Below are 27798 nucleotides of genomic sequence, written 5' to 3' on the forward strand. Positions count from 1 at the left end.
GTCATGGTTGCGCTACCTTGTCTTTGCTTCCATTTTACATGTGTTTTTACCCACCTCTCACAAAATTTATTCAAGTTGGGTCTCTGTAGCAACGATTTTACAGATTTGAATGTGCTGTTCACGTCCCTTTAGAAATTTGTGCTTACTGATGTGGAACTGCACATCCTTATCCTACTCCATGCTTCACATTGATTCCCTGTGGGATATTTTACAAGCGTGTACTTTTGCAAAATGTACAGAAACCCTACTTTTGAAAGTTGTCTTTAAATTCTATACTAGTATTCTTTTTAAAAGGACAAATTGTATGGAGTGAAAGAAGCTAAGTATTTTAAAATGTGCAAACAGCTCTCTGAGTACTACTGTCACAGTTATATCAGTGAACTTCTCCTTGTTAGGCACCAATATTTATTACTGAAAGTTTATTTAAGAAAATTTTAGGAATGCAGTTTACCTCTTCATATCAACTTTTATAGAGGTTTTCTTTGTGGTAGAGTCCTGTGTTACAATATGTAAATATTCTGTTATAGTAATTAACCTTTTATTTTAAAGGAACCCGTACAAATTGAAGCAATTGTAAATTTTGCATTTATCTAAAATTGAGTTGTTTTCTCCATGAACTGAATGGCATCACTGTAGTACAGGGTCACACTTGCTAATTTCTCATTCTTACGCTTGAAAATTGGTATGTAAGTGGGAAGCTGAATGAGTGGTGGGAAGCTTTTCTCCCTTCTCCCCAAAACAATTTGGCAGAGCTTGTATGAGAGCAATGTATGAGACAAATGGGACACATGCCTCTATCATCCTTAAAAAACAGTGGGCTTCTGTTTTAATCCTGTTTAATGCAAACTCTTTGGTATTTTTTACAAGGATTAGATTCCTAGTTCATGCATGTTTCTGAAGAAAAATGACTTACAGATGAATAATAGCTGTTGGCTGATGCCACATAGTATTTCTGCTAGGAGGTTGGTGTTGAAAAATGCGGGATTGTCTTATGGGCACACAAAATACCATTTTGGCAAAATGTTTGTCTGTTGGGGCTTGTTTTAAATAGTATTAACAGTCTTGTGGCACTGAGCTGGTCAGGTCCGAAATTGGTATGCAGAAGGATGAGAAACAGGAAGTGAACAGCAAATATAAGCCTAGACTGCCAAGCAAGGGACTTGTCTCCATTGGCATCCTCTTGGAAATGTTTGAGTAGTTCCTTGGGAAGTGGTTTGTAGTGGAGACAGAAGAGGTGAAGGATTTATTTATGTGTAGAGAGAGTATCTTTGAACTTACATTAAGTATAGGAAAGCCCCTAAGAGAGGAAAACCCCCCAAATTTAAAAGTACCATGGCTATGGTTTTCAAAACTGGAGACTCACAGGTTCTTAGGATATATATTTATGTGGGCAGAGTATTAAACTTGCCTTCACCATTAAAATTCTCTGGAGTCATTAAAATTCTAAGTCTCAGGTCCCAAACTCAGTTTCTCCAACTGTCTCAAAATGCTTTAGTTTCCTGGCTGAAATAGGAAGCCTTGTACTAATTACCATCACAGAGCTGCTCCAAGAGGATTGTGTCTGTTAATATTTATTGGAAGTGTTATGTGACAAAGATGGGGGGCATGTAAAATGAAAGACTGTAGAATTTTTTAACACATTTTTGCAATGTTGTGATATATGGCCAATTTGGTAAGGTAGTGTGGAGATGTTGTTTTACCTGGCTTCTGCAAAAAGATGTGTTCAGATCCCTCAAAGGAATGCTGTCATACAGATTGCTGTTACCTTGGATGCTCATATTTCACAGTCTGCTGAAGCTGGAGGCAAATGATGAACACTTCATCTCTGAGGAAACCATTCTTGTAGAAGTTTAAGGGGTGAACTTTCAATGGTGTACATAAAGACTCTTTCCATTCAACTCTTTGCACCTTTACTCTTTGCACCTTTAGTAGTTGTCCATTCATTTTGTATCTCCATGAATTAAGCAATAGTTTTTAAAAAGAGGTCAGCCTTTTTTCCATATTTTTTAAAAAATTATGTTTTTATTAAAACCAGTTTCCATCAACAGCAATGATTTCACCTCCTTACTTTGTAAATCTGTGAACTGCAGGACAGATCAAAGGGAATCTAGTGCACAACCTGTAAGTAGGAAGATTAGAAATCACTTAATTGATTTCTTTTTCTGTTGCAGGAAATACTAAACATTCTCTCTGTACAGATAAACTTAGATTGTTGAATACACAAGTAGATAGGAGAAGAGAACATGAAAAAGGAGAAATACTCCTGCCCAGAAAATATTTGAGTTTTTCTGATGAATCATAAAGGTGTTTAATTTTTTTCTCTCTTCTTCATCTTATCACCCTGAGGGAGCATAAACTAAGAATTCCTCCCTACTTTTACTTTCTGTTGCTTTAGGCTTTCTAGAACCCCCAGTAAGGCATTAGGTGTTTTGCTTTTTTATGTTCACTTGCAATATGTATTCAATACAAGGTCTTAACAATTTGAGAAATAATTGTTTTTATTTTCTGATTTATCTGATTGATAGATTTTAAAATCATCTTTAGCCCTTATTTTCACAATTTTCATTTTTAGCTTCCCCTTAGTGCTGATGTGATCTATAAAAATGCTTGGAACTGTCAGTACCTATGAAAGGAACAAGTATTTCTGATCTGCACTTGTAAATACATATTGTAATTAGGTTTCCCTGTGATTTTGTAAGTATAAGCACTGTCAAGTCATCACTGATCAGTGATGTGCCAGTGTTCAGTAATAACAGAGCATGAAAATGTGGAAGGAGGCCATTCTGGCAGCAATGCTGTCCATAACAAATTTTGCCTAAAAGAGCAGAGAAGAAAATCTTGCTGTTGCAGGTTAGTGAAATAGGGAAGAATGTGCTTGATTTTGATAGACAGCTCAATTCAAAACGGTCCATGGTGGTCACTTCTGCTATAAGCAGAGATCCTTAACATAGATCATCATCACAGCATGATAGAATAATGAAATAATTTGGGTTAGAAGGGAACTTTAAAGGCCCTGTAATCCAACCTCCCTAACCTCCCTGCAATGAATAGGCACAAGGAATGGACAGAGAAAAACAGGATCCAAGTAGAATTCTAATATCTGCCCCATACTTGTGCGACTTTGCATTTGCTGTATTCCTTATTTTGACTTGTTGTTTTCAGATTTCTTGTTCTAGTTTTCAGATTTCTCTCTTTTTTTTTTTTTTTTTTTTTTTGGTAGGGGTTTCTTTGATTGCTTTTCCTTGTCGGTTTGTTGTTCTGTGTGTGTTTTATTCTTGTTTTTCTTAAAGGTATTTACAAGCATCAAGTCTCCACTGAAAGATATGGAGACCTGCTCTTGAGATCAGAGCAAGGTATTTAATTGCCACGAGCTGTAGAGCATGTGCTGTTCCCTGTTAGCTCTTTGTGCAATGAGATACAGAGGAGAATTGAGGAGGAAGTTGTAAGATCATCACTGAGATGTGTGAAGCTGGGAGGCAATTCCTGTTTGTGGCAGTGCACTGGAGGCACAGCTGCAGTAGTGGCCAGAATGTTAGTTTGAGCTGGGAAAGCATTTCACTCGCTATTTTTTCTGTATAGATCATACATGCAAAACCCATTTGCTTCATGTTTGTTTACCAGAGGAAGAATTGATTCTAGATGCTAGATTTTGATTTAGGTGATTCTAAATGTTGGATTTTCTGTTCCTCTTATTTTATTTAAATGGCTTTATTTTTTGACTTTAAGCAATGATTGTTCAATAAATATTCAGTGATGGATTATCTAAATTCATCAAAGTGCTAAACACAAAGAGCTTTCTTACCTTCTAATTTTTGTAATAAAGAAAATCAATATCAAGTTCCTGTAGGCTGATTTTTTAGAATGTGCACTCTCTCATTTGAAGTGTCTTTGGTAGCATTAGGTGTGATAAAACATAAAGAGGAATTGGAATTTCCTGGAAGGAAAGATCAAAGAATGTAAGGATTGTGTAAAATAGAGATCCGTTGTGTTACTCAGTTTCCTAAGGAATTTCAAAGAAAATTTCAAGCCCTGCTACTTTAAAAATAGTTAAGATTTATGAAACTTATTGGTCAGCTTACCTTTGAACTAGTGAACATAAAAGGAGCAGTAATTAATCAGCTTTTTCATCTCTAGAAAAATTTAAAATTAAACTTAATAATAATGAAATTAATACACATATGTCTTTGAAAGCATGAAAACATGAAAGCAGAGCGAAGAAATGAGGCTTAATCATTTTGTTTCATTGCATAATTTACTCAATCCCTTTGCCTTGAAGATGTTGTTCCTCTTGTTCTACTGGTTCCATTTCATACCTTTGCTGAACAGTGCTCTGATGTAATTTCCCATGACTGCACAACTGATACTGAGAACAAACCTACTTTTTCTGGCTTGCCTTTGGGAATATGGTAAACTTTTCAAAGGCTCCTGCTGCAAGGAGGTTAAAGGGATACAGCAGTCTGGACTCAGTACCTGCGTATCCTTGGTAGATCCATGTATATCTTGGGATGCTACACATCCATGCGTATCTTGAGTGCTGAACCTTCACACCTGTCCTAGCTGTTGGTTAGGTGCTGATAAAAAGCTTTATGCCTTTGTTCTGCCTCTTTCAAGTGTGCTTTCACTGTGCTACTACTGAGTTTGGTGCCTGCTGACAGTTTTTCTGGTTTTTACTGCCATGCCCAGAGGACATGTTAGTGAGCAGTGTAATCTAGGCACACGCCTTCCCTTTGCAAATCTGCCTCCCTCATACCTTCTCCTGAGAACCCATGATGTATGCATGCAGCATTACCATGATATATGCATGTGTTTCAGACCTTTGGAGGCCTGTGTGATGGGCAGTGCTGCCATTTTGCAGTTTAACACACTGAAACAAAAACAAAAAGAACCCCAAAAAACCAACCAACCAAACAAACAAAAATGGAGATTAACAAAAATATGTAAGCTTGTACAAAGGGAAACATGAGAAAGGATGACACTGGCTTACTCATGCTACATATACATTGAATTTTATTGAGACTGGGACAAGATAATTTGGGCACTGATTTCTATATTTGACCTTCATATTTGTGTGTGAATGTGAGCTCCACAGATTAACAGGAAGAGCCTTTTTGTGATGTGTGAATAGCAGCTTGCATTGTAGGCTGAGATGCTAGCCTGAGACTGCAAAGTGCTGCGTGGTGAATACTTCTTTTTCTTTTTTCCTCTGCCTAGCTGTTAACTCATTCAGACTCCATCAAATGTAAAGTTGGACCCTTGCAGAGTTAAGCTGTGACTCTTTTTTTATTTAAAAACCTGGTGAGACTTTCAGAGTGGGATCCAAGATTTCTAGTAAATAACTTTAAAATATGACTTTTTGCAGGAGGAATCCCCTAAAATAATATTTTCAGCTAGTATTTTAAAGACTGAAATGTGTATTTAGCTATAATACTTACTGATTTAGAAACACTTAATGAACTTCTTCATCAACATTCTTCTCACACGTACATTTCTAGAAACCATGAAAAATTTGTCATGGTAACTTGAATGTCTGTATTGCTAGCCCAGAAGCTGGTGCTACTGAGGCAACAGTAGTATGTTGTTTTATGCGGATTCTACTGTCACTCTCACTGTTACATACTTTAGTCATGGCACACCCTGAAGTGAATTAGTATTGAATGTTTGAATGTTATTTTTGCATGTCACCAGTAAAGCTGGTGTAGAGCCAGCCACAATAGACCCTACCAAGACAAAGCTGAGTCAGTTGCTGGATACATCCCATAGTAATCTTTTCCTCCTCTGATTTCTGTGATGATTCTGCTTTCCCTTACCATGTACAATAGTGTCTCACCACTGGAATCATCTGCCTGTCCAGGGTTGTAACAAAAATTGCTGTCAGGGGAATAAAAATGTTGTCCATATTTCCTTTATGTGGTCTTTATGATATATTGGATTATGATTAATAGTCTGAATAAGACCTTGAACTACCTGTGAGCTTCTCTGAGAAGCCAGTATAGGCAAGAAAGTTTCCAGTTTGCCTTTTTATTTGCCCTGTGATGCTTTTGGCAGGTGCAAGGGCAGGGCTTTTATTAACTTAGGATGTATCTAGAAAAGAGTTAGTGTATTCCCCAATTCAAGTTTCTGAGGGCAGACATGCTCTGGCATTCACTGACGCTGCTCTTTACCTTTCTTAACAGGAAAACAAATATATACCTTTATTACTCAGATGTTTTCCATGAATGTTCTAGCAACTGAGATGCTGCTATTACCAGACAAATTTCCTTTTACATCCTTAATGCAGCTCCTTTCCGGAGTTATGTTATACCTATGTTTTTGTACATTGCCAGGAAACAGTCATCTTATTAAGATGAAAAGTTAATAAGAAATTGCCCTCTGCAGAGGGGCTAATTGTTCAGGCTAGTCTGGAGAACGACTGTCTTCCTGACTGAAATACTGTTGTTAAGTGGATGGAATGGATGCATGATTAGATTATCAAGCTGAATAATGCAGATGGTTTTCTTGCTGTGTTTTGGGTGTTCAATGCTAGAACAGTACGATAAAATAGAGTTTGACAGTACCTAATGCCTCACTGTAGCAAAATAGGCATCAAGATGCGAAGAGTATAATACAGGTATTTTTTCACATGATAGGAAATCAAGTGGTAAGGCAGAAAACTGTCAAAACATAATTCATTAAATCGAGACAATTTGTTATTAAACCTTGGATTACCAGATTGTCAGATGCCTGTCATAGGTTATCAGAATAAAGTCTATTTATACATTTGTTGTAGAATTCAGATGGAAGATATTCTTCTGTGTTCTCTTGCAGCTGCAGTTAAACACAATGTTGATCTTCACAGTAAAACAAACTGGCTTTTGCAGTTTATGTTTTATTGTCTGGATTCATGAAGCCATTTCAGTAGAATGTGTTGTACTGATTTGTAGATCAGCTATAATTCTGTAATAAAGGGATTAATTTTGCAATTTAAAATTTGAAACCTGTGATTTAAATGACCTTTAGATGTTTGCTTTTCCATGGTATTGTACTAGGAAAGCCGAAACTTTGTCCTTGACACAGGTTAATATCTCTATGTTCAGGAGAAAAGCTGAGTTGAATTCTCATTTATGAAGTCCTGGCAGGACACTGTTGAAGTCTAATAGTTTATTTATAACTGTTTCGATTGCAGTATTTCATTTGCTGCATATCACACAGCACGTTTGCTATTCTTTTCCAAGCATATACAAATCACTCCCCAAACGGGAAGATTGTCTTTCAAGAAAAGAAAACTGCATTTACACAATATGTCTCCCTCTTTTCTCACTTTCTGGTGTTTTGAGCGGATGTGTGCACTTGCCTTAGCTTGCGTCTCATGTTTTCCATGTAAAATTTTAAGTTCAACCAGAGATTACTGCCCAGTTTTGTAGCAAATGATTCCTTCAGGAGTAGATCAAATATCACAACAATTTTAGTGCAATAACAGGAGCTGTCATTGTCATCTTCTGGTATCCCCCAAACAGAGAGTGGTGTGAAACAAGAGAAGGGTATGACAGCTGTGATCTGATTGTGCTGTTGAGAGGTGGAGATCTGCCTCTGTTGTACAACTTGTTTTGGAATATTCAATATTGTAATTTTTTTTTGGTGATTTGAAAAAGAAGCTGAAAAAATATGTGAATTTCTATCTTAATCTGTCAGAGGTTTTTTGGTAGTTTTTTTTTTTCATGTGCACAATGTAGTTAACCAATAATAATTTTGCAGCATAAGAATATTAATGTTTTAGCTTTCTGGTAATTTCAAAGATCTCTGGCAGAACCCATAGTTCCAAGTGGTAGATGAGGGAGAGTGAAGTCAGCTGGGTAATATTCTAATAAAAAGAGAGAAGAGTTTGAAATGGCCACAAGGAGTCTAAAGTGTATGGAATTGCCACCTGCAGTAAGTAGGATCTGTTTTCTTTGTTTTCATAGCAGAGATTTTTTTGACAACCTTGACAAATATCAAATTTAGCTTAAGCATTCAGTGCATGGCTCTGAGGATTTCCCTTGATTCTGCCAGGAGGGAGGAGCCATGCCTATTTTTCCTCCTGATATAATGTAACATTGAAATTTGAATGAGACAGTGAGGCAGGAATCCTGACAGTAACAGAGCCAGGGCTGACATCTGATTTCCTGTGTTTTCATGGTAGGGAATGCACAATTCCATCCAAAGGCAAGCTGCCTACCTTCCTTCTGTTTCATTAGTCTGTTATGAACTGACTGGGTGTTTCCAGTGCCAATATAAAAAGGATAAAAATTATATCCATCCCCTTTTTTCTTTCCTTGGTGCTAGCTCAGCATCTGCTGTTGGAAGGCAGAGGCGACTTTCCCAATTTTCAAATGCTTTTTTTCCTTTCATATTTTTGGGGGGAAAGGATGCTTATAATCCCTACAGTTGCTCAGTACATGAGGAGCTTTTGGAATTGTGAAATTTTGCATAATTTTCAAGGGGGATGTTGAGGAACAAGGTAGATGTTTGACATAAATTGTTGTGCAGGTATATTTTAAGGCTTCGTTTGAATGATGTGCAAAAAATTTCACCCAATATGATGTTTCAAATTGACTGGTCATAACTGTTTTAGGGACTCAGTGAAACAGGGATGAAACTGCACCTTAAAACTTTTTGAGGAAAGCTGTGCTTAAAACTTTGTAATGTGTTCTGGCTTGTGATAAAGTGAGTATTATTAAATATGACAGCATATATACATTTTAAAATAACAGTTTTTGAATGCTGTCAAATAGATCATAGTCCTTCATTAAATCCATTTGATGCAAAGAGATTGTTCTAGATAGGTAGCTCTCTTTTTTAGCATTTTCATTTTAGTAACAATGTTTGTGGGAAATTATGGTGCTCAGTGGTGCTATGTTGCCAGTACAACCAAAGATTTTTTTTTCCAAGTTTGTTTTGTAAAGGTCATAATGCAGTAGAATTAACCAGCATCAGAATCTGCATATTTTCAATCTCTCTTCTAAAAAGCTTTAAATCAAGATTGACTGCCTTGTCTGAAGACATGCTGTAGAAAAAAAATGCAATTATTTCATTATACAAAAGATAAGGCTGGCAAGTATGAGACGTTAATTGGATAAAATTGTGTTTGTTCCAGATTATGTAGATAGCTAAATCATCTAATGGCCTTCTCTAATGTTAGAATGAATCCCTTCGTGTTTTTTCTTGACCCCTTTTTTGTATTTATATACAAAGTGTGTGCCTGTATATGTATGTATAGACACATATGCACAAACAATACGGGGTGTGTATGTGTGAGATGTAGCAAAGACTCAGTATAAGCTAGAAAAGGAAATGCCTTTGATGAGCTAAATGCATGATGATGGTCAGCATTTTAAATCTATTGGCAGTTGCTATGAGAGATTCTTTATTCAATATTTCAAGACTAATATCTTCAACCATGTATGAGTATGCACTGCAGAGGTTCAGAGGAGTCTGTTTTAAATAGGTAGTAATGTCTGGAATTACTGGAACGCCTTTCAGCCATCCTGTGGAACTGTGCCCTTCAGTAGGTTGGTGCTTTCTGACAGTTGTGCGCTGTTGTCCACTTGTGCTGCTCTCCTGCCATGCCTACAACCCAATACACAGAGTTTATATTTGTGTTTCTGTTTGCTGTTGAGAGAAGGTGATGAAGTCAAAGCTTCAGAGGGTTGGCTGCTGGGTACCTGGATGTGTGATACCTACCTGCATGGCCTGAGGCTGGCCACCCACTGCCTGGTGAAGAGGAAGATAGGCAGAACTGGGAAGGGTTAAAGAAGACTAAGTGGTGAGTCTGGGCAGCATAAGAGCAGAGTGTCATTCCTGCATTAAAATAAAGTTTAAATGACTTGTAAGAAAGGGAACCTTTCTAGAAAAATATATCCTGGTTTACTGGTTCTTGTGTCTCTGATATGGTTTTGCTTAACTCTGGTGCATTCTCAATTGAGTTTTCAATGAGGTCTACTCTTCAAGGGTCTTCAGAGAACACATGGACATGGGTGGGTTTTGGTTAATGGCAGCAGAAGCTCTTGATAGTGAAATCTTCAGAGATTTGCAGAATCACAGAAAATTCTGAGTTAGAAGGCACCCACAAGGATCATCAAGTCCAGCTCTTAAGTGAATGGCTCATATGAGGATGAACCCACAACCTTGACATTAGCAGGCTCTAACCGAGCTAACCCCAGTGCTCTTCCTCTGCTCCCTGCTTTCCTTCTGCTTGCTGCTTTCCTTGTACTTAGGGCACATGGCTAAGGATGATTGCTGCATCCCACAAGGAAGGGTGCAAGGCCACTGAAGTGTCTGAGTGCTCTCTCACCAATTTCCATGCCGGCTTATTTCTTGCTTTATTTTTCAAAAGTTCTTTTTGCATTGATGTGTCAGGCAGAAAGAGAAATTTGAAAAGTTGCCCTGTGCTGCAAGACAAGATACCTTTTATTCTTTGGTGTCGTCTGCTCATTTATGTAACTTCTCCAGTTTTGAAAAAGAGGTTCATTATAAAATAATTTCATCCTGAGGTTTTGCAGTCGGTTTTGGCAAAGCATTTACAAAGCTGTCAGAGTTTTGCTTCTTAGAATCTGCATATCAGCTTTGCACTGCATCTAGCTCTTTCCTAAGACACTTTTAAAGAAGTTCTTTTCTTTCACATAACCCTGTAGTACCCATAGATGACTGGGGTGAGGAGAATGTAGCCTTGGTTTGCTCCCAGATTACAAGAGGTTAAGTACAGGTTTTCTACTCTCAGAGGACAATAAGAAATCTTACTTTACTTTTTATTTTGCAATAATATTCAAAGCCATTCACTCCTTTTTCAAGTTCCTTAGTTGTCTTCCTGATATTTTCTGTTGCTCTTCTTCAATTCTAAATGTGACAAGAATTTAAAGAGAGACCTTTTTGATGAAACAATGACCTAGGAACCAGCTGTACTCTCTGTTTATGAAAGTTACTGTATGTTATATTTTTTGCCAGGTCTCCTTCCACTTTGAAATCACCTGTGTGAGAACAGGAGTTTATTTAAAAAGTTGTGGTTTGATGTTTAAATGCCTGTTAACAAGGCACATTCCCTAAAAATTTGCTTAGGAGAACTGTGCTCGTTTGCGTACAGGAAGTAGCTTCCATTGCATGGCTTTTTTATCTGCCACTACACATAGTAAAATGAATACAGGCAATCCTATTAAGCATCATCCTCTGTTTTTTTTCTTGGTTTATTGGGTTTTATATTCAGTTGCAACAGGCAATGTGGGTGGTTAAGGGAAATTGATCAATGTGCGTAAACATCCTCTGCATCCACTAGTTTTTCAAGGCTTTCCCCAAATGCCAGCCACCGGAGAGAAAACTTCCAATATATAAACACATAATCTCTAGTCCTTTTTTTTCCTCCCTGTCTTTTTTTTCATTCAGTTTCAGTCAAAACTAAAATTTTATAAATATCAAAGGTAGCAAATTTTGCCCTTAATAGATAGGAAAGAATAGACAGAATAGTATTGTTGTACGGTTGGGAAAACTGAGTTACATACATTTGGTGTGTAATTCAGGACTTTGCTTTCCTTTTACTAGATGGGAAGACACATTTGCAGCATCCTAGGATTTATTTTGGGGGAGGCCATCTTAAAAGAGATAGAGAGTAACTACTGCTAAGAAGAAAAAAAGTATGCTGAGTTCCCAACTCAGTCAAAAAGGATGCATTTTAATAGTGTGTCAGTATGTTCCCCAACTAAAAAATGTGGAAAACAGACCAATTACTGAAACAGCAAAAAGTGAGGTCAGCTTGCCTTTGATCTCTGCTGAGTGTGTGGGAACAGGAAGTCTGAGCACATGATGGAATGATGAAGCTGAATCTGACACAGTAAGGGAGAAAATAAAGTCTAGTAAAGGTGAAACAATTATAGAGTCTGTAAAATGCATTTCTTCATTATCTTTTTTTTTGCAGCTGTGGTTAATGGAATAAGTCTGTAGAGCTCTCTGTTTGAATTTCTATTGTGTGTTGGGTTTTTGTGATGATAGTTAAGAGAAATTCAGAAAGACTTGTTGTTTTCAATCTGTACTCTTATAAGTACTTCTTTAAAGAGTGGAAAAAAAAGACCACAGTTGTAATTTTGTGAGGTGATGATTATAAATGCAAGGGTAGTTCATAGCTATGCTATGAAACGGAGGTTTTATTTTAGGTAGTGCTAATGAGGCAGTTTGTATGTCTTTCAGGGACTGAATGACCTCCAGGAAGAAAGAGAGAAAGAAAGAAAAAAATCAATCCAGCTTTCCCAAAATGCAAAAAATTTGTGAGCTGGGGAGTTTTTCTTTGGCAAGGAGACAGAAATTTGTATGACACAGAGAATGAGTTTCTCCCCTGATGCCAATAGCTGGCTTTTACTAAATACCATTGGGGCCTTGGTGTAGGCACCATGTCCAAGGAAATCTTCTGGAGGACTTCTTTCTTCAGTGTTTTCAATCCACCATTGATTTGCTCTTTTGAAGATTGAATGTCAAATCTTACAAATTTAATGTTTGTTTTCCTTCAAAACAAGCATTTAAAAACTGGGATTATTATGAGCGGGGAAAAGTACTGATGAAAGATTCTTTACTGTGTAATTATTTCTGACAGGAAAATATATTTAACCATATGTGTCTATAAAGCACTAGTTGAGCAGCTTGGAAATAGTTTCTTGTGGTAAAATTATTCCTACAGTCTGCTGAAAGAAAGTACAGGAATGAAGCACTTTGCTGAGTGGGAAATGAGCCAACATGATCCTTGAAGTTACAAAATTTCTGCAGTCAGAGCACATAGGAAAAGTGATTAAGCATTCAGACATATTACCAAAGATGGATAGAAAGGAGTTACTTACCTAAGGCAGGTAAGCAGGATGAATAGTTGAAAAAATGTGTGTTGGTGGATTCTAAATTAGTAGAAGGTGAGAGAACTTTGTGTTTATCCCCATCCTCTTTCATAAAAACTTTTTTTTTAATGTGCATTTTTTGAAGATGCAGAGTAGGTATTTTGACAAGTGTCCTCTGAGGCATAATGATATAATTATATCATATATCTATCTGACAGTTCAAATGCATAGCGTGGTGAGGACTCCTCAATTAACCAAAAATTTTATCTAGGCCCTTCTCACATGAGGTTAGTGTATGAGTTGCATTTTCAGCTGGTTCACTGAGAGCTGGTGACTTCTTCACCATGACTGAGGGTCTTGTCTGTCAGGAGACATTATTTGTGAGTTGCAGGACTTGTCGTGATTGGGTGTTCTCCAGAGATGATATTGCCAGATCAATGACTATACAGCTCGGTTTGTGATTCTGGAATAATCCACAGAGTGATGGATCAAATTTCTGCGATATCTAGTTGTATATTCTGTTCATTATATAAGCTCTTAGCCGTCCACATCAGCCTAATAGCCTTTCAAATGGGCATTACTTCATCCCCTTTAGGGATTATGTTCCATGATCTTACATTTCTTCCTCCATTCCTCCCACCAGTGCATGCACATCCTGTGTCATGCTTGCAGACGTTCAAGATGTGTTTCCTTGTCCGAGGTGACAAACATGTGGGGATCAGCTGAGGGGCCACTCAAGGCTTGCAGGGGTTCCCCCACACTACTCATAGCTTCTTTTAAGCCGTCCTTCTCTCCCACTTGGTGTGGAAGCAAAGGTGTATTTGTTCCCACATGACCCTACCATGGTTGGGGTTCAATATGTGCAGCTGAGCCCTGAAATGTGCTCCTGAAGGGGTATTCTTGCAACTACCCCGGCTGGCTGTTTTCATCTGGGCAGCATAAGTGAGCTCTGCCACACACTGCTGAGTCTCCATTTAGCCTGTGCTCAGGGAGGTGTCTTGTTTGGCTAGAAGAATTTTTGGTTGCTTTTCTTTTTTGAAAACACTTTTTGTAAAATAAGGACAGGCTGCTATGCATCTGTTGGAAAAGGCGTATTTAAAGAATGGTACTTGGAGTTGAACTTGAATATGTACTGATTTTTCTGTCTTTTGAAACTACTGAGAAGATTCTGGCCAAGGGAGGATTGTACAGGTACCATCACCTATACTGGGGGACATTAGGTATTTTTTATTAAATTCCTGGTTTGGCTTTTATGTTGCTTCATAGCTGGGGACTGAGAGCTCATTCCTGAAATCTCTAGTCCACTTTCCTAGAAGTGGTATGATGTCAAGAATGAAAGTGAGAAACCAGAGTCAGGTTTGCTGAACAATGCTGGATATCGAATAAAATGATAGATTTGTTGACAGAAGGACTCAATTCCTTTTAAGAAATCAATAGTGTCTCAGATGGCATCACAAATGCAGCGCTAATGGAAGCTGTTACCAGAAGTGAGCAGTTAATGCTGCAAGGCTTCTGTGAGGCTCACACTTCAGGGACAAAAAGCCTAAATGGCTAAGTGATGCCCATGTGCACAGCAGCAAATGAGCATGAGCCCTGTAAATGAATATTGCATTTGTGGTCTCCTCAGTGCTTGCTGGCCAGACTGGTGGAGACTTTTGAGAGCCGCAGTATGCAAACTATAAATATTTCTTTTTTATTATTTATAACTTACCCATGGGTCAGAGTAATTTACTTGCAGAATATCACTGAGGTCAAGGAAGCTTGATTGTGTGAAAGCTGTTACCTGTCTTCAACGCTGCTTCTCAGGTTTTACTGTGTAGTAGAATATACTTTTAATTTTCCATACTATTTTTCTTTTAGAATAATTTTCATTGCATGGGACTGGCATTGTGAGATTTTTTTCTGTTGTGTAATTTTTCCTTTTCCTCTTCATCTGTTATTATTTGATCACTATCCTCACACAATAACCTCTAATTTAAGAGAGCATAAAAATATGCTGTCTTATGGACAAATCAGTCCATCTGTTGCAAATGAATAGTGTAAATTAATGAAAAATAAATAACCTCCAGTGATCCTCAGTTTCCAAACAAGATAGCACATAGAAGGAATTTGACAAGTATATTTCTGACCTCACTGCAGCAGTTATTTCTGGGTAAATTTTCAATGCTTGAACCTTTAGCCTTGCAGTTTCATTGAAGATAAATAGAACTTCCTCAGCTACATTCACATATACACCCTTGAAATTGCAGTTCCCTTATTTCTCTTCTTCCCAACATAGACATTATTCTTTTTTCTTTCCTTTCTTCTTTATTTTTAAGATATATTTGTATAATTCTTCCCCCAAAGAAACTGCAGTTAAAAGCTTGTTTATGGGGTTCTTTTTCCTTTAGTTCTCTTTATTAGTATGTATAGCTTAGGGCCCAAATGATAATTAAGAGATTAGAAATTTGAGTTTAAAAACTGATATATTTGCAAAAATTATGTTCTTTAAGATCCATTCCAGGTTACCAAATGAATTCTAAAACCAGAGTAGTAGGTAGTTTGTGTCTCAGACATGAAGCATTCTTTAGAACTACTGACTGATTTCCCTATGAAATAAGATGGGCATTAGTTCTCTAATGTTTTCTATCATCTATTCATATACCTTTATATGTAACAGAATGTATTAAATGACAGATTTAAAAATTGTTCCTTCACTGAGTTCTAGAATTAGATAATGTTGATAGAAATTATTTTAAATTAATACAGAAATAGTAACTAGCATATAGAACAAAATATATACTTTGCAAGAGGTAACTAATATAAAATAATGTGTGGTAGAGGTAATTAGTATAAAATAATGTGTGTTATACTTACTTATAATTAAGTAAATGCCAGTAACTTTATTGCAGTGTCATGTTTTGTACCTTTCATTGGAAATCATTGGCCCTTTTTTTTGCTTCATTTTAGGTTTGTAGAAATATAATTAATTCTTTACTGTTAACAGAAGAAAAATCTGTGATAAGTACTTGGTTTCTAAAATGAAATCTTCAATTTCCAATTTGTTTTCTTTCAGCAAAAGTTGCATTTTGTATTTTGGGACTTAAACTGCAATAGAAGAAGTAAATTATAACTGGCTCCTCTTGCAACTGAGAAAATTTTCGGGTTAAATGTTATATACTAGACTAGACTCTAGTTTACTACACTCTTGCAGTGTATTTTCAAATAGTATAAAATATTGTAGGATGCTTATTATGGATGGAAGGAATTCCTTTTAAAGAGTTATACCACTTTAGCTGAGGGATTAAACAGGCATGTTTTTATTGTTCTATATATTTTGAAGGCATTATTCAATATTGAGTTATTGTGAGACATTTTCATATATTCCTGTTGTTGTTTCTAAAGAAGGAAAAAAAAAGGCAAAGAACTTGTCTGTGTATCTATCTTGTGAGTACTTGCTGTCATCTGTAGTCTCAGTAAATCCATAAATCCAAAGAGCCATAAGGGCATTGGATATTGTCAGGGCTAGGACTGGCCCAGTTTTTCCATGTCAGAGTTGAGTCTGTTCCACCTCACTGACTTTGGTTGCTGCAGAATGAGGGTTCTGTTCCAGATTCTGTTATTCAGGCAATACTTGAAAATTTATCTTGAAGATACTGAGAAATTCTGGCATGCCTAGTTGTCTTCCTTTTCTGTGCCCTTAGCTCTCCTCCCTATTCAACTTCAAAGGATGGATATTAAATGAATCCCATTCCAGGGCACATCCCACTCTAGTGATTGATGCTCAGTGAATTCTTTTGCTGTGCCACTGGAGACAAACGCAAATGTGATGATAGCTGTATCAAAATGGGCATGAGCAGGGATTGCTCCCAGGTGTCCTTTCAAAGCCAACCTCTGATGTGCGAGAGCTAGCCCCATCCTGAACTATGGAATAATTGTCAATGAAATGGAAGGCATGTGCCTGTTGATGTTCAAGTAATTTCTCTGATGAAAACCCTAAAAGAAATATGATCTTATCACTGGTAGAGGATGTCCAAAGAAAAGTAAAAAATGTGAGACATGGCAGTCAAAGATGTAGTTTAGCTCTGTTGCTTTTTACAATTGTTACGTATTGTCAACAGAACTGTCTTTTTTTTCGGTTTTGAGTGGATAAAAATGCTTTTTGCTTTTGGGATTTTTTTTTTGTGCTTTAGAGGCACAATGGTTTCATCCATTTTTCTGACTGGATTAGTTTTCATTCTACGGTTCTATCGCGATTGCTCTTCAATACAGGCATTTAATTCTTTTACATCTATTGAACTTCAAATATGTTGCACACCAAAGAAAAGAAGCATACAAAATCAAACAGCATGCTTGCCTTGCCTGAGAGCCTGACTTTCCATTAATTTAGACAGAAATGCTGGTTTCATTGTGCTTTGTTTGTTGTGTTGATAGTTTTTTGGTTGGTTTGTTTTATTTATTTATTTATTTTGTGTGTGACTTTACACTTAAGTAAGCACTTAAGTATGTGACCAGCTTTACACCCAGGGTCACTGTTGGGAGCTGTTCACACAAGTAAAGACACTGATGGGATGAGGATTGAAATCCCCAGTACAAATAAATACTGTGTTTATGACTCTGCACACTTCTTAGTAAAGTCAGTGGCTTCCTGACAGAGATAAGCGCAGCTGGCAGGACTTCAGTGGTTAGATAACAGAGCAGAAACATTGTGTTTAATCTGCTTGTGATTCTTGCTCTTCCTTGTGGCGACATTCAGATAAATAGACACAGAACTCCACAGTGAAGCAAATTCAAATAGGGAAAGCATTTCACTGAATGTAAGATCTTAAAATGTTATAAGTAGTTTTCCTCTCATTTTTAGATTTGTGAAGCAGTCAGAAAGGTTTTGTGATCTTGTTTTACGTCATTGGAGAATTGTTAAATTGGTAGAACAAGTTACACTCTGCCGTGCTTTTTAAGTTGCATCAAGATAGATGAAATAAAAAAAGAAATCCCCAAAGCAAGCATGAGACAGGGATAATGTGTTAAACTGTGCAAGTGCTACAAAGATTGTTGTTTGGGTTAGTTTCTGTATACCAGAGAAATTACCAAGGAATTAGGTTACTCAGTCATAAATTTGCAGAGTTGCAGAAATGGAAGCTGTGATAAGAGTGTCTGGTAGGGAGAATGAAGCATTTCTCCAGTTTATTACTCAGTTCCTAGAGCTGAGGAACAAACTCAGGTTGCCCTCTGAGTCTGTCAATGGAAGACTCTGTGTGATGATGTTTCATATGTTGTTGCAGCACAGAACATCTCGTTTTGCTTAATTATTTTGTCACAGCTGCTAGTTTAGTTTGATACATATTTGTTTCAATGGAAACTAAAACTTTTGATCCAGCTTAAAAAAACCCCAGTGTTTAACAGTTATTTGCAAACTGACCTTGTGTGTTCGGGGATTTTGTCATTTACATGGCATTATATCTGTTACATATGTGTTGGGGTTTGTTGTGGGATTTTAGTGGTATTAAGGTCAGATATTCAAATACAGCCTTAGGAAAAACATACTCATCTTGTCTGTGCCTATTTATCTAAATAAATCAGAAAGTCATTCCTCAAATTATTTATAGAAATCTCCAAATTTTTAAGTGTGTGGAATATCTGCATTATAGGACTTTGTTTAAATCTATTGCATGGGTTACAAAAATATGAATGAAAATATTTCTCATTTGAGATAGAAAGGCATATTTGAATTAATAGACTTTAAAAAGTGGCTTATTTAATAGTATTATTTAATTGAACAAAATGTATTGATTACAATTCAGGACATTTCATATATCTCACTTAGAGACTTTTCTGACTATTGTTTCTGCCTGCATATGTCTTCTTTAATGGACAATAGTAGATAACTTCTGAGTGAACTGTGGTATAATTCTCAAATATTTGAGCTGTGAAAATTTTGAGTGTATGACTTGACTATTACTTTCAGATTCCTGTTGTTTATGGCTGAAATTCTTCAGTGGTATTGGAAATAATGGGTTTCTTTATTATGTAATTTTTTCATGTTCTGACAAACATTCTAAAAGGTAATATAAAATCATTTTTCTGAATTGCTACAAAGTACTTTCTTGTATAGAAGGGTTTAAGGTTTGTTTTTGTTTGTTTGGGGTTTTTTTGTTGTTGTTTTCTTTTTTTTAAAGGATCACTTAATTGGAAAGCTGTATAGCAACTGTCTGAAATTTCAGGCAATATTTTATATTCATTATTCTCTGACCCAAATCCATTCTCCTGCTCTGTTGTGGATGACTAGCTGTTCTTAATTTGTGTTATCCAGATTCTTTCACAAATCAGAATGAAACTGGGTTTTAATATATTCTTTTGTAGCATAGTAATATGTAGTAATGTGTAATAAATAGAAAAAGATCATTAGATTCTAAAGCTCAGAAGAATTTGAAGCATTGTTAGAGAAATGTAAAAAATATTTATTTATTCTGCTGTTGGGAGAAAATAAAATTAACTGCCATTGCCCATCCTTGTCATATAATCTATTATGAATTAGGACTTGATGTGCAATGTGCCACATCAAGTATTTTCCTCTGTGTATCAATTAAGATCTCTTTATTTTTTTCAAAGTTTCAGGTGTCTAGAAGGCTTTAATAGTGGAACATTTACAATTTAATATGAAGACTCTCACTACATTATGCATGTGCTGAATTAGCTGACTTTTGTGCATCTTGAATTTTTTTTAAAATGCAATGAACTGAAGGGGGTATATTAACCAAGGGTGAATTATTAACTAGTCCCTTCTATTTATCAATGGGAGGCCTAAAGATTGCTAGAGCATGAATCTAGCTTGGAGGCTTTTTGCTCTTTTTAGTTTGGTTTGTTTCCATCATCTATTTTCCAAGGAAGAAAACTAGGACATCAATTCCTTTTAGAAACAGAACGTTGTCACTGGATTTATAAACATTATGTGCTCTGTACGCTTTTATCGGTTTCTTCAGGAGCTCAGAAATTTGGGATTATTTAGGTGACTGAAGCAAAGCAAATTTTTAAATTCATAGATTAGAATGTGAACCCCTAGTAGTTTGTTGTAGAAGATTGTATTACTGATTGTTCTTCCAGTGTGTCCTGGTTTAGGGCATACAGCATCATATCGCCAAGCCAGGACACAGTGACAGCCTCTAAAGCTGTCAGATGAAAATATGGATAGCCTGGTTTCCCCATCTAGGGTTTTAAAAAATGGATTTCATTTGTACACTGTTGCCAGTAAAATCTGTTTCATGTTTGATTGTACCTGAGTCATCTAATAGCTGTTATTTCCCAATCCTATTTAATTTGCTGTAGATTAGTTTAAAACTGTATGCAACTTAAATGTCACATCTGTGTTTATAATTGCCCCTACTGCCTTCGTGATGAAATATCACCATGCAATTTTGTCAATATTTTGATGGTTTCTCATAGTCACAAAAATTTCCAAACACTTATAAGATTTTAAGTTAGAAAGCTGTTAATTGAAATATTAGTGCTGCATAAGTGTATGGCTTTCTTTTTTTTGTTAGCCACAGGGAGAGTGACAGTTTTCCTTTTGTATTTTTCAGACTTTGATAGGAGTTTTCCTTTCGAGGAAAGCTTTCTCTATGTTGTCTCCAGGATGCCCATCCTTGTAACTGGGTACAGCACAAAGAAATGTCAGTGAATGTAACCACTCTTGACAGTAAACAAGTTGATTCTTAAATGTCTTGAGGCTGGAAGGAAACCTGTTGCATTTAGGTTACATGGGAAAAGGTAACAATACAGGGTGCAAAGCATGAGGATGCATGAGCACAAACCGAGCAGACAAAATGTGTCAACATCCTTCGACAAAGGCTGTTTAAAAATAGGAAAACAAATTATGGAAGCACCATGTGCAGACAAGGCAGAGATATCTCCAGGCAAGTAGGAGAGCATGGAAGAGTCCAGGACTAAAATTTATAAGAGATGGAAAGTGGAGACAGATAGGAGTAGGGGAATCAGATGGCTTACACAGTAGCATTGGAAACAGAGGTGGCCGCATCTTTTCTTCTTCCTAGGAGAAGGAAATCTGTAGAGAAATTGGCAATTCCATTGTGGCTGGAAGTGAATTTGGGAAGAGAGGAGGTCCCTATGGCAGGCAAGGTTATGTCTGCAGGAGCCTCAGCGTACAGAAGGGCAATGCATGTCTTTGTCAGGGCCTTAACTGAGGGTGTTTTTTATTTAGTTGTATGTTTGTTGAGCGATGGCGACCAAAAAACAAGCAACTGTATCTACATGAGAATTCCTTATTAATTGTAAAGATAAGAGAACAAACATTTAGTTCACAGCTTGTATTATTTTCTAACTCTCCAGTCTTTAGGAAGTCTCATTTTTCCTGTGGGAAGCAGTAGATCTCACCAATCAGTGATGGTGCCCAGGTTATCACTTCCTCTACCCTTTACAGCATGACCTCTGGCAGGTCATGGTGCTGGTTTGGGCTCAGCTACTTCTGTGCAAAATGAATATGCTAGCAATATCCAGCCTTGTAAAGCACCATGAGATATATAGATGCTGTCCCTTCAATTTTGCTTGCCATGCTCTTTACAGCTTAAACAACCTCTTAAATTCTTAAAAAAAAGTTTGAACAAAGCGTAACATTAAAGTTTTCAGGGAGTAGTTTGGAGAAAAACAATTAAGTATTATTTTTATATGAAGTGATTTCATGTCCTGTGTAGTTTCTACTCAGTAGGCATTAAAGAGCTGAATTCAAATTGTTTCATGTCAGCAAAGGGTAGAGACTCCTGGTCTGCAGCAGAGATGTCTCAGTGCGGGATGAGGATGGACACATAGAGGGAAAAAATGTAGAGACCTGACACCACTGCGTACTGGAACACCTTTGTCTGTTTGGAATGGACTATTTCAGGAAAACAGCTTTACTCCCATGCTAATACTGACACAAATCACATTTCAGAAAAAAACCCACATGAACCTTCACATTAGCTGGATTAGAAGAAATGTGAAAACTCATGTAGGATCTCCATATTAGGTATCAGATTAATGAGAATAAACCCACACTCTTGAGATTGAAGAAAACAGAAAGAAAGAATGAGATTGTTAACTAAATATCATGTGTAACAGTAAGATTTGGCTGTGGTTATTCAGTGACAACACAAAGATGAAAACTTCTCTTTCAGTCATTTGTTCTTTATACTGTAGCTTTGACTTAATGGAGGGAATTAGTGATCAGACCTCTCTTACTGTGGGCACTGTGTAAAGATACAATAGAGTACTCACATTCAGATCTGCTTTCAAATTTGGGGGATAAAAAACCCAAATTTCAAAAGGGCTTTGAAATTCTGTATATAAATGTTATGCCATTATAGCATCCGTGGAAATTTGATTGCTAGTGGCATATTAAGTCTCATAAATTTGTGACCATTAGAGCAGCATGAGTTTTCCTGAGGTAGGAGTAGTAATGATATTTTCTTAACCAATCTGTGAATGTGCAGGGAGTGTATTGATCATTACTCTCTTGAGTCTTATAGAGATGACAAACAGTTAAATCCTTGTCCTCATCTGAATAATAACAAATTTCACGTATCATTTTCCTTGACACTTTGCATAGATTTGTAGACAGCAAATTCAGAATACTCAACATAATGTATAATTTCTTTATCTTTTTACAGAGGGAAACCAAGGGTCAGTTTCTTATCGATCACATCTGCAACTATTACAGCTTGCTGGAAAAAGACTATTTTGGCATTCGATATGTTGACCCTGAGAAGCAGAGGGTATGTATATAATCACTGACTAAATTTGCTTTAAAGTAAAGTTAATTGGTGTTTTTTAAAAGTAAGAATGTGTGTTCTGATGCAAAGTTATGTATCTCTGAGGATTTGTACTCGGGCTGTAATCTGTAAAAGTTCCTGAAGTGGCATTATTAAATTAATTTCCCCCTCACTTAATGTATTTGTTATCATGCTATTACTATATTATTATATATTCTGGTTTGTGTAGTTCTGGGCACTTAAACTAGAAAAGAATCTATAGGCATGACTCAGAGTCAGCACAGAGCAGCTCTAGGCTCTGACTGTGCTGGAATTTGGGATTCTTAATTTTCTCTCAGTGTATGATTTTTGGGATATGTAAGAAGAAATCCTATTATGTTTATCAGGTAAAAGCAGTCATTCTGTTTCACCCATCACAGGGTACATGGACTTAAAATCTGTAATACAGAAAACAGATGTGATTTGTCAAGTTTTGGGGGGTGCTTCAGGCTGGTCCTCCCTATAAGCATCTTTACATTTCTGCAATAGAGTTCTCAGGCCTGTGCTGTAGACATTTTTGTGTACAGCAATTAGTCATCCTTCCTAGGTGTTAGGTGGTTCTGCAGGTTGTATTTTATAGGTGAGCTGCTGCTGCTACCCACACGTGGCTTCAGATGACTTTTATTGTATGAGAGTAGGAGCAAATGGTGAATACAGAAAGCAGAAATCCTGAGATACTGAAATTCAGAACTGCTTTTTCACCCTGTTGTCCTGCTGGTCTCAGTATTAAGACTTAGGTATGTGACTTTAAATATCTTGGGTACATATAATGGCATTTAATCTCTGGAAACAATTACCAGTTTGAAGCTTCTGTGACTGAAAATGAAAGAAAAAAAATTGCTGGATACCTCTTGCTACGCCTTAATTAGTTTTGTCCAAAATCACAGGAATTAGGGTATCACCATCAGCTCAACCCATCAGCTCAACCCTATAAAATTGCAAGAGGTTTGCAAAGCTACACCAAATAGTTTCCATTGCATCCCCCTTTTAAAGTGAAAATAATTAGCAGTAGTTTCACCAGTGTTCTTAATTCTTCACAATCATAAAAGTTATAGAGATATTCACCTGTTTGGAATTGATAGGAAGATTAAGTTGGGCTAATAATTGGGCTATAATTAAGTAAAACTTAATAAATACTTACTTCTGTTGGGTGTTTCTCTGACAGTCACTCAAAAAAGCAGTTACAGAAAAGTTATTTTACCTAATGGAAGTAAAGAGGGTCTTTTAAATAAAACACAAATTTTTGTCAAAATACTTTAAAATAGTGATACTTCAGAGAAGTCCAAAACATGGAAGTGATTGTGATGCCCATTATATCATACCATATGTGGTTCCCACATTTCAAAGAGCTGTTACCTATGTTGTTAGCTAAATTTGCTGCACTGTCTTAACCATCATGGCTATACAGTTGTTGTTTTACATCTCATAGTATAGCTATTTTAGTCCTAAATTTATGGAAGCTTCTACAGAAGCTAAAATTTTATATTGCTTAGCAGCACAAGACAATTTGAGAAAAAAATTATGTTCTTACCTGAAACACCTTGTGGTTTCATTTCTCTTTGTATCCCACAATTAGAGAATACTGTTGCCATTCTTTGTAGGGTGGAGGCCTGCATCAACTGGTCCAGTCTTCAGCTGGATTTTGTTAAACAGACTTACAAAACTGGAATTTCCATACGTGTGTTTTTAAGTGCTGATTTACAATTGAACTCATGTTTTCAAGCATATGGATAATGTCTCTCTATTTCTTTATTTTAAGTTCTGTCACGAATTAGGGCATGATTTATAAGGGACCCTTCTTTGTACAGACTTAAATGCTTCATCAATGAGTTGAAAGCAATGTACATTCTTTTATGTAACAATTCATAAAAATAAGCTGTTTTTATACTCAGTACCTTATATTGTCACAAACACCTTCCTGGAAACCCAAGAATTCCTTACTTCTGCACCCCAGCAATGATGTGAATATATAATAACCCAGACACTCCCACATAGCTCCAGGCTTTGCCACCTCATGGTTACTGCAAAAAGTTAACTCTGTCCTGGCCAAAACCAGGACAGCTCAGTAAAAAACTATGGAAATTACAGTTTTGAATTTACGAGGTGTGTGGCAGTTTTCCTCACTGTTTTTATTTTAGCAATTTTGAGTTTAGATGCCTGGAATTCATCTAACAAAAACCCATCAGCAGTTGCCTAGGTATGTGGTTAAAGAGATAAGCTATAGCAGGTATAAGATCACAGGAGAAATGTCATATGGCTGTAGCCACTGTACAGGTAAGAGTACTCATAGTTCTATAGACGAAATTTTCAAAGCTCCATGGAATATGCATGCTCCATGCATTTGTAATTTGGTCAAAGAAATTTCCAAGATTTGGTGGAATTCTTACAGGTCCCAGTGAAGAGAAGGGGACACGCATTTTCCACAGTATATTATTAGGGCTTGGTGAGATGTGTCACAGAACACAAAACAGTAGCCCAGCAAAGATAATTAGGTGGATTTCAGCAACAGCTGCTTTCCCAATTTAAACCTTGTGGTTTGGCCAAGCACAATTACTTTGAAGGAAAGCTCTAGTTCATGCTGTCGTGCTAGTTGATAATGTGTGTGACAATGTACTTCAGTGTCCCAGAGACAAAAAAAGGGATGTGGGAAGATGAATAAAATGACTATCGACTAGTCTGGTTTTAGTGCATGGCGTGGCTATGGTAACAGACAACACTTTGTTTGCCTCTTAGGACTGAATTTGCAGGAAGGTATTAATATCATTAGGCTCTAATGAGACCTCAGCTGCTCTGATCTAGATATCTGTATTCAAGAAAGATCAATTTAACTGAAGATGGAAAGAAGGGAGAAGGTGTATTAGAGACATAAAGAGTGGAGAGCTTGTTTATGAGATGATTCTAGCAAGGACACACCCTTTTAGTGCAAGAATCAAAGTCTAGGAAGATAGGGTTGTACATGTATCAGGGTATAAAATAGAAAGAAAAAAAAAGTTTAAGCAAGGGAAGTGGTTCTTACAGTAGTGAGAGCTGCACTGTCTGAGACAGTCCTAATGGAGGCAGTGGGGAAAAATCTTTCACCAGGTTGGTCAATAATTTTGGGAGAATTCTCTATAATTTTATGGAAGAAGTTTATATTAAGTATTGGCAAAGATAGAGACTAGGCACCATCTTCTGACTGTTCCTTCAAACAGCATGTAATAGGAGCTGAAACAAGAAACCATAACTCTTTTTTAGGAGAGGTATTGTTGATTCTGATGTATGTAGCACGCAATGGGTGTTGCTTTGCTGAATTTCTTGGAAATGCTAAATGCCTCTGTTGCAGCATTTTATATGTTGCAGAATTTTATATTCGACCACACAATCTCTGTGTTTGCACAGAATGGGCTATATCACTGGTTCCAAATGAAACTGCCAAAATCATGCATTTAATTCTGGCTTTTAGTGAATTATTCTTGATTGATTTTTTTGAATAGTGATATACAAAATAATAGTATATTATTATATGGTGTGTACACACACACAAACACACACACACACACATATATGAAATATTATGCAGATTTATGCCGCTGGCATTTAGTCTAGCAGTGATGCTTGCCTCCATTTTATTAAGATCTAATTTTTTTTGTGCAAATGTTCCATAGTTGCTCTGAAAGCTAATTTGCAATCCTTTTGTTTTATAATGAGGGAGCTCAAGCAGGCAAAAATACCAGCTTTAATCAATCCAAAACATCTTCTAAATGTAGAGTATTCTACTAAAATGTAGCATTCTGACTTAAGAGTATGAAAATGTTTGATTGAGTTTGAGAATTTAAAAAATGAATTGTTTCAATATTTCAGATGTTTAAAATTAAATGTTTCAAGGTTTCTGTTTAGAACATTCAGAATTTCTGACTGTGTAAAAAATGTAGAAAATTGAGCTAATTGTCTTATGTCAAAAAAAAATTGAAATATGGGAAAACAGCTGGTGTTTTATAGGTTATTTTTCAAGTAAGTATTAATATATATTTCTTCCCCACCCCAACTCCACTTTTATAATAATCTTTTCCTCCTACATAAATAAACATGTGTGAATATTTTGGACATACTTAAACTTTTTTGAGCGTACATAAACTTTAAAAAATTTTCTATAGTTTTCCATATTCTACTCCAGACCAAAAAAACCCAGAGTCTGGATGACACTCATAACAGAAGGTAGCATTGTATTTTCTTTTATGTCTATGGGAGAGTAACAGTGACAATAAAATCAAGTTGAACTAACAGTTAAAAACCCTAGGTTCTCCACCTTTTAGTGTCACATTTGGATGGTCTTTTGGGGAAAGTTTGCCTTAGTGTAGATTCAATAACATCAGTGGTGTACTAATAGTATGCAATAAATTGTGATATGCCATTTTATGTATAACAATACTGAAAACAAAGGAGTTCCTAGTGTTCATATATTAACTGTTAACTTTTTCATGTGGATTTCTGAAACAGTTATGTGGGATCATATTGCCTTTCTCCCTGACTCTAAACTGTAGTAACATTTGAAGCTACTTTTGGTCAAATTTGACCAGGGCAGAGATCATCCCTCTGCACTTGGCATGGGTGAGGCCACATCTTGAATCCTGTGTTCAGTTCTGGGGCCCTCACTTTAAAAAGGACTTTGAGGTGCTGGAGAGTGTCCAGAGAAGGCCAGTAAGGCTTGTGAAAGCACTTGAAAACCTGTCTTATGAGGAATGGCTGGGGGATCTGGGTTCATTTAGTCTGGAGGAGAGGAGGCTCAGGGGGAACCTCATCACTCTCCACAACTCCCTGAAAGGAGGGTGTAGTGAGGTGGGGGCTGGTTTCATCTACTGTGCCAGCAGGGAGAGGACCAGAGGAAATGGCCTTAAAATGAGACAGGGGGAATTCAGATTAGTTATTAGGAAATTTTTTCCACTGTTAGGGTGGTCAGGAAATAGGTTTCCCTGGGAGGTGGTAGAGTAACCATCCCTGGCAGTGTTGAAGAAGTCTGCATCTGTTGCTGGGTTATGTGGTTTAGTGATTTAAGGGTTATATTGCTAGTGCTGTGTGAAGGATGGGACTGTATGGTGTTAAAGATGTCTTCCAGCCTTGATGGTTTTATGATTCTATGTAGTTCTCATGTGTTAAGTTACTGAGGAAAACACTGAAGACCAAACCCGGCCCAGGAAATCTCAAGAGAATAAAGAGACATCGATACA

At 36.7% G+C, this 27798-nt stretch overlaps 1 protein-coding gene across 1 annotated transcript in view; it reads left to right on the forward strand.

Moving 5' to 3' along the window:
- Positions 1 to 27798, forward strand: part of FRMD3 (FERM domain containing 3) — a 70798-nt gene that overhangs the window by 35372 nt on the left and 7628 nt on the right. Inside the window, exon 2 of the mRNA XM_030969445.1 lies at positions 22454 to 22558. Within this exon, the coding sequence (XP_030825305.1) occupies positions 22454 to 22558 (105 nt within the window). The remainder of the gene's footprint in view (positions 1 to 22453; positions 22559 to 27798) is intronic.

Source organism: Camarhynchus parvulus, chromosome Z, assembly GCF_901933205.1.
Source record: "Camarhynchus parvulus chromosome Z, STF_HiC, whole genome shotgun sequence".
Classification (NCBI taxonomy): domain Eukaryota; kingdom Metazoa; phylum Chordata; class Aves; order Passeriformes; family Thraupidae; genus Camarhynchus; species Camarhynchus parvulus.